General features: G+C 56.1%; 2 protein-coding genes across 2 annotated transcripts in view; one reads left to right on the top strand and one right to left on the bottom strand.

The window, feature by feature from the left end:
• The window catches only part of PTSG_06129 (ABC protein), a 4,215-nt gene extending 356 nt beyond the window's left edge, over positions 1-3,859 (top strand). Inside the window, exons 1-9 of the mRNA XM_004992963.1 lie at positions 1-27; positions 284-535; positions 806-945; positions 1,173-1,296; positions 1,513-1,638; positions 1,764-1,849; positions 2,037-2,136; positions 2,286-2,828; positions 3,138-3,859. The exon at positions 1-27 is cut by the window's left edge and continues 356 nt beyond it. Coding sequence (XP_004993020.1) covers positions 1-27; positions 284-535; positions 806-945; positions 1,173-1,296; positions 1,513-1,638; positions 1,764-1,849; positions 2,037-2,136; positions 2,286-2,828; positions 3,138-3,525 — 1,786 coding nt within the window. The 3' untranslated portion in view covers positions 3,526-3,859. The remainder of the gene's footprint in view (positions 28-283; positions 536-805; positions 946-1,172; positions 1,297-1,512; positions 1,639-1,763; positions 1,850-2,036; positions 2,137-2,285; positions 2,829-3,137) is intronic.
• PTSG_06130 (dynamin 2) overlaps positions 3,817-10,000 on the bottom strand; it is a 7,313-nt gene continuing 1,129 nt past the window's right edge. Inside the window, exons 3-17 of the mRNA XM_004992964.1 lie at positions 9,765-9,912; positions 9,472-9,572; positions 9,143-9,244; positions 8,823-8,936; positions 8,386-8,499; positions 8,046-8,190; positions 7,799-7,872; positions 7,485-7,635; positions 7,077-7,239; positions 6,618-6,822; positions 5,735-6,199; positions 5,201-5,446; positions 4,941-4,973; positions 4,637-4,742; positions 3,817-4,395 (exon numbers count right to left, since the gene is read on the bottom strand). Coding sequence (XP_004993021.1) covers positions 4,322-4,395; positions 4,637-4,742; positions 4,941-4,973; positions 5,201-5,446; positions 5,735-6,199; positions 6,618-6,822; positions 7,077-7,239; positions 7,485-7,635; positions 7,799-7,872; positions 8,046-8,190; positions 8,386-8,499; positions 8,823-8,936; positions 9,143-9,244; positions 9,472-9,572; positions 9,765-9,912 — 2,241 coding nt within the window. The 3' untranslated portion in view covers positions 3,817-4,321. The remainder of the gene's footprint in view (positions 4,396-4,636; positions 4,743-4,940; positions 4,974-5,200; positions 5,447-5,734; positions 6,200-6,617; positions 6,823-7,076; positions 7,240-7,484; positions 7,636-7,798; positions 7,873-8,045; positions 8,191-8,385; positions 8,500-8,822; positions 8,937-9,142; positions 9,245-9,471; positions 9,573-9,764; positions 9,913-10,000) is intronic.

Below are 10,000 nucleotides of genomic sequence, written 5' to 3' on the forward strand. Positions count from 1 at the left end.
GCCATCCAAAGTCTCTCAGTTCAAGCGGTGTGTATGTGTGTGCGTGTGTGTGTGTATGTGTGTCTGTTTGTGTGTGCATGTGCGTGAGAGTGAGAGAGAGAGAGAGTGTGTGTGTGTGTGTATGTGTGTGTGTGCGTGCGTGTGTGTGTGTGCATGTGTCGCGCACTGTTGTTGCACTTGTTGTGATTCTTGCACTCTATGTGCACCTTGTGCTCTTCGTGCTCCTTGTCACGGTGATCCATTAATGCTTGCGGTGCTGGCTGCCCCCTCCATCTGCTCACAGGATCCTTGAGTTGGCGCAGCACGAGAAGGCGCTGCTGCTAGGGTCGCTCGGCTTGCTTGTGGGATCATCCAGCATCACGCTCGCGCTGCCGAAGCTGATGGGTGTTGTACTGGACATTGCGCTTGATCCAGTCGCCTCTGTCTCCACCAGCACCCTCTCCTTTGGGCTGCTTGGCCTCTTCGGGGCACAGGCCGTCATGATGTTGAGTCGGCTGGCCATGCAGCTGGTCGCTGGCGAGCGCATCTCAGCCAGGTAGCGAGGGTTAGCAAGGATATGACTGCGATGGTGTGTGATGGTATGATTGTGTGTGTATATGTGTGTGTATGTATGTGTGTATGTGTATGTGTTTGTGCATGTGTGTGTGTGTTTGTGCGTCTGTGTGTATGTGTGTATGTATGTGTGTGTGTGTGTGTGTGTGTGTGTGTGTGTGTGTGTGTGTGTGTGCGCCTGTGCGTATGTGACTCATGCGCGCGGGTGTGTCCCCACGCCCCTTTCTTTGTCCATGCAATCAACTCGCTCCAGGTTGCGCCAGTCTGTCTTTGAGGCGCTGATGCGACGCCAGACCTCCTTCTTCGACGTCACCCCGACCGGCGAGCTGACCAACAGGCTCAGCGCAGACTGCCTCCTCCTCCAGAAGACCATCACATCAAGTCTCTCACAAGGTGCGAACGTGGTGGTACGTTATGCCTCTGAGTGCCTGTGGTGGAGCATGGGTGGAATGGAGTGCACTGCATGATTGCCTCCCCGTACTCTTTGCTGTTCATTCAAATTACACTTCATCGCACACACACACACACACACACACACACACACACACACACACACACACACACACACACACACACACACACACACACACGTGTGTGTGTTCACATCTTGACGTTGACAGGCGTGCGGAGCGGGATGCTGGCGCTCGGGTCCATCGGGATGATGATGCACACGTCACCGCAGCTCCTGGGCCTCGCACTCATCGCCCTTCCTCCACTCGCCGGCACAGCCGTCTACCTTGGGCGGTGAGCGAACAGCGCGTCGCAATGTTGCGATGAATGCAAAGGACACAGAGACACATGAAGTGTGCTTCGACGCCTGTACCTGTCATCCGAGCATGCAAGCGCACAGTCCATGCAAGCGCACACACGTCCACACGCACCCCTGCTGCCTGTTTCCTTCCATTTGTTCATTCCCTCTTTCGTTCATGTCTTCAACACCACCGCGTGAGGGATTGTCAGGCGCATGAAGCGGCGGCAGGAGCAGGTGCAGCAGAAGTTGGCAGACTCGACCGCGCTGGCAACAGAGGTGCTCGCAAACATCAGGGTTGTCCGTGAATTTGCATCGGAGAGGCACGAAATCAGCAGGTTTGTCCACGTGCTCATGCTGTGTTGGTGGTGCGGCTTGCCGTGTGATGCCATGTAGTGCTGGACTTGCTTTGCTACTTCTGTGACACACACACACACCCACACATACACACACACCATATCAGGTACGGTGAGCGCGTGTCCGCCGTGAAGCGAGACGGCATCAAAGTCGGACTTCTTCAGTCTCTCATGGACTCAAGCATCTTCCTCGGTCAGTGCATCCTCTGTTTTGTGTATGCGTGTATTGTGTGTGTGTGTGTGTGTGCAAATTGTGTGCGTGCACAACCTCTCGCTGCGTCCTATTCCAGCTTGTTGTACCCGCGCTCTCTGCCATCGCACATTACACATCTCAGCCAAAGCCCCACCCCTGCCTGCGTCGTGCACGGGTTGTCCAACAGGTGCGAATGTGGGCCTCATCGCGGTGATGGCGTACGGGTCGCAGCTCGTTACAGAAGGCGCAATCACCGCTGGCGATCTCACGTCGTTCCTCATGTACAGGTGAGGCGCAAGTCAAGACTGCTGCTCTCCCTGCTTTATCCTCCTCGTCGGTGTTAGAAATATATTCTCGTTGCCTCCCGTTCGGTCTCACAAACGCAAATACACACACATTCACACACACACGCACATTGACACACACACACGTGCAGCGTGTATCTTGGCGTGCATGCTGGCTCGCTGTCGAATGTTGGCGCGGACTTCATGCGGAGCCTGGGTGCATCGCAGAAGCTGTTTCAACTGCTGGACGCCAGCGTCGATGACACATCCACGCTCTCCTCGCAGTTCAAGCCCATTCGATTCACGGACCGCATTCAGTTCAGCAACGTGCACTTTGCGTACCCGTCACGCCCCACCGTCCCTGTTCTGACCGACTTCAACCTCACCATCCACCGCGGTGAGACAGTTGCACTCGTGGGCGCGAGCGGCAGCGGCAAGTCCACCGTTGCCCGTCTTCTAACGCGCCTGTACCACGTCGACCACGGCGCCATCACCCTCGATGGGCAGGACATTCGCACCATCGATGTTGGCGGTCTGCGCGCGTGTGTGGGCGTGGTCCCACAGGAGCCGGCCTTGTTCTCCGCAACGCTTCGCGAAAACATTGCATACGGGTGCCCTGATGCAACGCAGCAGCAGATTGAAGATGCGGCAGAACGCGCAAATGCCCTCGACTTTATCCACGCCCTGCCCAACGGGTGAGACTGAGTGCTCTGTACATTTGCGTTGTGTGTGTGCATGTGTGCATTTGTGTGTGTGTGTGTGCATGTGTGTGTGCGTATGTGTAAACGCATGTGCATGTGCATGTGTATGTGTGCATATGTGTAAACGCATGTGCATGTGCATGTGCATGTGCATGTGTGTGTGACCCTGTCGCTTGGAACCCTCGTGTCTGCTTGATGTGTATTCTGCTGACCTGTTTGCCACGCCTTGATTTCATCATCACCCGTCACACCTCCTTGCTTACCTTCCCCCCCCCCCATCACCCGCTCCACATCCATCACCAGGTTTGAAACGGAGGTTGGCGAGCGTGGGGTGTCGCTGAGCGGCGGCCAGAAGCAGCGCATCGCCATTGCCCGCGCCCTCGTCCGCAACCCGCAGCTGCTCATCTTGGACGAGGCAACATCGGCACTGGACGCAACCAGCGAGGCCGGCGTGCACAAGGCGCTCGTCAACGCCACGCGCGGGCGGACGGCGGTGGTGATTGCGCACCGCCTCTCCACCATCCTCAACGCAGACACCATCGCTGTGGTGGACGAGGGAGGGATTGTTGAGCAGGGCACGTTTACGCAGCTGATGCAGCGCAATGGCCAGTTTGCACAGCTCATTGCACACCAGCACGAGGCGACGACGGAAGGATTTGCACCGTTCACAGACACTTCAGCAACCAGATGAACGTCTCGTGTGTGAGTGTGTGGGTGTGAGTGTGGGTGTATGAGTGAGAGTGTGTGTGAGAGAGAGAGAGAGTGTGTGTGTGTGTGTGGGTGAGTGTGTGAGCGAGTCTGTGTGAACGAGTCTGTGTGTGTGTGTGTGAGTGTGTGCGTGTGCGTGCGTGCGTGTGAGTGCGTTGTCTGGTCGTTGCTGTGTGTCTTAAATCACACATGCTGGGCATTGGGTGTGTTTGTGCAGCTAGGATAAGGCACTGCTCATCGACAGTGCAATGCATTACACTAAATGAAGGCTCAGTTTTCACATGGCTTTTGTAATGGAAACGGCAACTACAAATGCAGAACATCCAAGAAAAGCACAGTCAGGCGACAAAGGCGAACATGTGACGTGCGAGACACACGCACCCACGTGTGGGTGCTCGAAGCAACAAGCGAGAAGACACATGAGGGAAGGCAAACAGAAAATGAAGCAACGAAACAAACTCCGTGGTGATGGTGGTGGTGCAGCAAGTGAACGTAGGAGGAGAAGGAGGGTATCAATCCTTGCCCCTGCAGAACCAGCGGCAGAGACGACAACTCGACAGGCAGCAGCAACTTGCAACGCATCCCTCACACGCGCACACGCGCACACGCGGCAAGCGGTTACAGTACGCCCATACAGTCAGCAAAGACAAAGCAAAGAAAGAGAACAGCGGGCAAACGTCAACAACAACAACAACAGCGGTAGTGTGCCAGTGTGTGTGTGTGTGTGCGTGTGTGTGTGCGTTTGTGTGTTTGTTCGTATGTGCGTCATGGGCGTCATCTCAGGGGCGGTTTGGGACCTGTGGACGACCGGGGACAACGGGACGCGGGGGAACAGGGCGAGCGGCCTTGCTCTCTGCAGTGACAACGAGAGATCGGGGAGACAGAAGGCGGGTGAGGGCTTGTTTGCAAGCGAATGGGCGAGGTGATACACACCAAAGCCGGAGGGGGCAGAAGCAAGGCGTTGGCGTATCGACAAAACAAGCGACACACACACACACACACACACACACACACACACACACACACACACACACACACACACACACACACACACACACACACACACACACACACACACACCACCATGTGAGCACCTGATGAGGGGCGGGGTGGGGCGCGCGGGGCCGGTGCGGGCTTGCTCGGGACACGCGGCGGAGGACGACGCGCACCGCCGTTGGCATCGCCGCCGCTGCTGGCACCCTGATGGTCACATGGTTGGTTGGTTGAATGGTTGGTTGCATGTGAGGGATAAGGTTTAAGGGGAAGAAGAGTGGTGGTCGTGGATGCGGGGAAGGCGATGGGGAGTTATGGTGAAGGATGGCTGCGCATGTGATTGAGCAGGCAAGCAGAGAACAATGCAGTCGCGAAGGCCTTTGAAAAAAAAAAAAAAAAACTCACATGAGCAGGGGGCGGGCGGGAAGGCGTCACGGACTGGCACACGAGAGAAAGGTCAAGTGCGGTGAACATGAGGACGTGCAGAAAGCAAATATGCGATAGCAGCAGCTCTTGCAAGGAAGGAGCTCAAAGCAAGACGTGCACACCAAGAAAGTGATGCAAACTACAGCACACACATGCACACACACATGTACACACGCACACACACACACACACACACACACACACACACACACACACACACAACGCATGTGGCAACTCACGGGAGCGCTGGACGGGATGGGCGGTGGCGGGGCCTCGGAGTGGGTGGACATGTTGATGTCGCCAATGATGCGCAGGGCCTCCTTGCTCGTCTCGTACATGCGCAGAATCTCGTCGCGTCGGGCCTTCTCCTCCGGGTTCTCCTGCATGAGGGTCTCGGCGCTGCTGCGGTAGAGGTGCGCCATCAGCTCGCTCGAGATGAATTCCTTCGCCTTGTTCACCATCATGAACATGCACACCTTCGGAACCTGCACACGCGGAAAGGAAAGGAAAAACGGGGAGTTGTTGTTGTTTGAGCGAGGGCGTGATTTGAGGGTGATGAGAATGATGGCAGCACTAGCACGGCGTACCCACACGCATACACACAACACAACACACACACACATATACACACGCATACACACAACACACACACGCATACACACAACATGCACAACACAACACACATACACACAACACGCGCATACACACACACACACACACACATACACACACAACACGCGCATACACACAGCACAACACACCAAACACCGCACCTGGTCCCTGAGTGTCTTCATGACGATGGACATGTACGAGTCGACGAGGTTGCGGATGGTCTCAATCTGCCGCTCAAGCACGGGGTCCTGCTCCTCCTGCGTCGGGCCCTGGTCGTCGCCCGTTTCGTCCTTGGACGGATACACGCCCGCACGCAGGAACGACGCCTGCCACGACTCCATGGCCTCGCGCGTGTCGGCCGTGAGCTCCAGGCGCTCGTGGTTCTTGAAGAGGTACTTCTTGTCTGGGTGGAAGAGCTGGAATGTGTTCTTGCGACGGTTGAGGAACGAGCCACCCTCCTCAATGTTGAGGATGCGCACGCCCTCGAGGCTCAGGTTGTACCGCTGCTCCTTCATCTCCTCGTCCTTGTACCACACGAGCGATTCCGTGGTCAGCACGAAGAACGACGCCCGGCTGCGGGCAAACGCGCCCCCACCAGAGATGGTCAGGTACCCTTTGCGGATCACCTGATGGGTGCAGCAGGGGAGGAAGGAGAAGTGGGGAGAATTGTCAGGGTTAGGGTGTGCATGTCATGGTGAATCAGGCAAGTATATTGAACGAAGCACAATGCCAAAGTCAAAATTACGCTCAACACACCCACACCCACACCCACACCCACACAAAAAAACAATCAAACAAACACACACACACGCACACACCACACAAAAACCAATCAAACAAACACACGCACACGCACACACACACACACACACACACACACACACAAACAAACAAACAAACAAACAAACAAACAAACAAAGTCTATTGCACAACACAGCACAAACATACACAGACATAAACCCATTAACTGCCTCGCCCCTCCACCCTCCCACTTTCCATCCCTTCTCCCCCTTCACCCAGCCTCACTTTTCCCTCACGCCAGACCTGGTCGCCACCGGAAGAGTTGGTGGCGCCAGCGCGCTCCTTCCTGGCAGCGGCGGACGACGCCTTGGCAAACCCGATAAAGTCTGGGTGGTTGGTGTTCATGTACGAGAGCTCAATGTCCACCATGCGCATGGCGTGGTCCTGCGCCTGCCGCTCGCACTCGCGGATCTCCGTTCCGACAAGCGTCTCGCACTCGTCGCGAAGCCTGCACAGACGTGGTTGATGCGTGGGTATTGTGGTTATCAAGAGCGGACGTACCCGCAATCCATTCAGAACGCATCACGCAGAAGCACAAGTACCACACAAACACACACACACACTCTCTCTCTCACAAGTACCACACACACACACACACACACACACTCACAAGTACCACACACACACACACACACACACACACACACACACACACACACACGGCATTGCATTGCATTGCATGTGTGTGTGTGCGTGACGTACACAGGGAAGCGGCCCATGTCCTCTGCAATGCCCTTGACGACGTTGAGGAGCTCGCTGCCAACCATCTCCACGCACTTCATGCACGGCTCGCGCAGCTGCTCAATCAGCCGCCGCGTCACCACCTCAAACGCCTGGTCAGGCGTGAACAGCCCAACGCGGATACCTGGGGTGATAAAGTGATTTTTAGGATGTTGAGCGAAGAGGGGGGGGGGGTGAGGGATACGTGGGGAGCATGGGGGGAGGAAAGAAGATGGGAGATACAAGGGGGCCAAAGCGGAGGGAAGGATTAAGGGAAGGATTTGGTCAACGGAGGAACACTGCTCAGGGAAAGGTGGGCAGCAGTCGACTTGCACACAAACGAATGACAAGACAAGTGGAATGCATGTGAATTTAAGCACGTTTGCGCACCTCTGATGTTCTTGATTGCGTATGAGATTTCGCGGCGGAGTGCGCGCTCCTCAATCTTCATCTTTGCGAGCTCAAAGGGGAAGCGGTCGTGGAACACGTGTGCAATGCGTGCACCGCCGCTCAGCTCCTCCACATTCACCTCCCGCGAACCCTGACAACGCCACCCGCCACAGCACACATGAGCACACATGCTCAACACGAAAGGCACGCACACACAAGGGCACGTATTCAAACACACACAAACACACACGCGCGTACAAACCACTCACGCACACGTGCACACAGACATAAGAAGCGATGTGAAATGCACGAACCTCGATGCGGCGCTCGAAGCTGTTGGCGAAGTTGTTGATGAGCTGCACCATCGTCTTGGTCGATGCCTTGGCATCTGCCAAGCAGTGGGACGAGAACGTGTCAGCAGACGGTGCAAAGAGGAGAATCAAACAAGCGCACGTGGTGGTTGAAGGGCAGACGACACACACACACACACACACACACACACACAACCCGAAGCGCATCACGTCTCCTTCCCCTTCTCCCCCGTCTGCTGGTGTGCTGCACCTCGGGTGTCGTAGGATTCGAGCTCCTTGACCTGCTGCTCGAGCGAGAGCACCTGCTTCTGCAGCTTCACCTTGAGGTCCGGCAGTGTCTCTCGGATGTGGTTCGTCAGCTGCTGGTTCAGCGCCCGCTGCAGGTACGGCGTGCCCTGTGATGGATGATGCGTGGGGCGTGGTGGAATGTGGAATGTGTGTGTGTGTGTGTGTGCGTTCATGGTATGAATCAATGCAAAGGGTGCACGGATATGCGTGCATGTGTGTGCGTGTGTGCGTGATACATCATGGGCACAGAGGAGGAACTACATCAAGCTGACAACACAAAAGCACAACAGGTGTGCCCTGACGTTCTTGGAGGCGAGGTCCTTGTATGCCGGGTGGGAGAGGAAGAACTTGCGCTCGGCCTCCAGCGCAGCGCGAATGTCCTTGTTCCCCATAATGTCCTTTTGGCTCCGGTTCACCTGCAGCAAGTGGTGGTGATGGCGTGTGTGTGTGTGTGTGTGTGTGTGTGTGTGTGTGTGTGTGTGTGTGTGTGTGTGTGTGTGTGTGTGTGTGTGTGTGTGTGTGTGTGTGTGTGTGTGTGTGTGTGGCGTGTGTGTGTGTGCGCTTTCGTGGGGAGTCGCAGCGCATGAACGGCCGCTTGAACATCCCCTTACACCCAATTCAATTCATGCACACACCCCTCCCCACACACTTACCCCCCCCCCCCCCAACACACACACATACGCACACATACACACACACACACACGCACACATCAACATGGCCTTGAATGTCTGCGCACCACGCCAATGTAACCGCGGCGGAGCGGGAGGGTCTTGTTGAGGAGAATTTCGCGTGCATCTGTGCCCTCGTCCATCAGGTCAAGCTTCGTGAGCACGCCAATTGTCCGGATGCCCTGGAGTTGCGATTTGTTGGGGAGCGGGGTGTGGGATATGGGAGTGTTGCGAGCGGTGGTGTATGGTGGTGTGTGGTGGGGTGTGGTGGTGACCGTTACGTGGCACATGCAACGAATGAATGAAGCGCACACACTATTAATCACCCACGAAACACACACACACACACACACACACACACACACACACACGTGTACACACGGCTTACCTCTGGGTCGACCTCCTTTGCAATCTTGAGGGCGTCCGAGTTTGCAAGATCGGCGTTGGCGGGGCTGACGGCCAGGATGATGCAGTTGTCCTTTGTGATAAACTGGTGATGGTGGTTGATGATGGTGGTTGGTGGTGGTTGGTGGTGGTTGGTGATGATGGTTGGTGATGGTTGATGATGGTCGGTGGTTGGTGATGGGATTGGGGTGAGAAGGTGGGGCGGCGAGACAGGCAGTACAGCACAGTAAAGGTGAGTTGTTGTATGGGCGGGCATGGTGGATGCACTGGCCCACAGCCCACAAGACCGGCGCTCAGCCTCATGCAACACACCTCCATGAGCATGTTTCGGATGAGCATCTCAATGTCCTTGGGTTGGTCGCCAACAGGGACCTTGGTCAGACCAGGCAGGTCAACCAGTGTCAGGTTCAGCACTGCAGGTGCGTGAGCAACAAGCAGTGAGGAACAACAGGTGACACTATGAGTATGTGTGCGTGGGTTTGTGTGTGTGTGTGTGTGTGTGCGTGCGTGTGTGTGTGTGTGTGTGTGGTTGCACACTTGAGTGCTTGCATAGTGTGAGCGCGTTTGTGCGCACGATTGCACCCGAAGCAAACCAAGGTGCGGACCGTGCGGGGAGTAGACGCGGAGGTTGATGGGGAGGTTGGAGATGCCCTTGTTGGTGCCTGTGACGCGGTCGGTCTCCGCCTCAATCTCCCGCCGAATCTCGTTGAAGTCGGTGAACTTCTTTCCGCGGCAGTGGTAAAACTCGCCATACTCTGTGTTGATTGGTGTTGAGCAACGGTGTGGGGGGGGGGGGCGAGGTGTGTCAGGTAGCAGACGCGAGCTCGAGTGGGGAGAGCAA

Source organism: Salpingoeca rosetta (genome assembly GCF_000188695.1).
Source record: "Salpingoeca rosetta unplaced genomic scaffold supercont1.14, whole genome shotgun sequence".
NCBI classification, from domain to species: Eukaryota; class Choanoflagellata; order Craspedida; family Salpingoecidae; genus Salpingoeca; species Salpingoeca rosetta.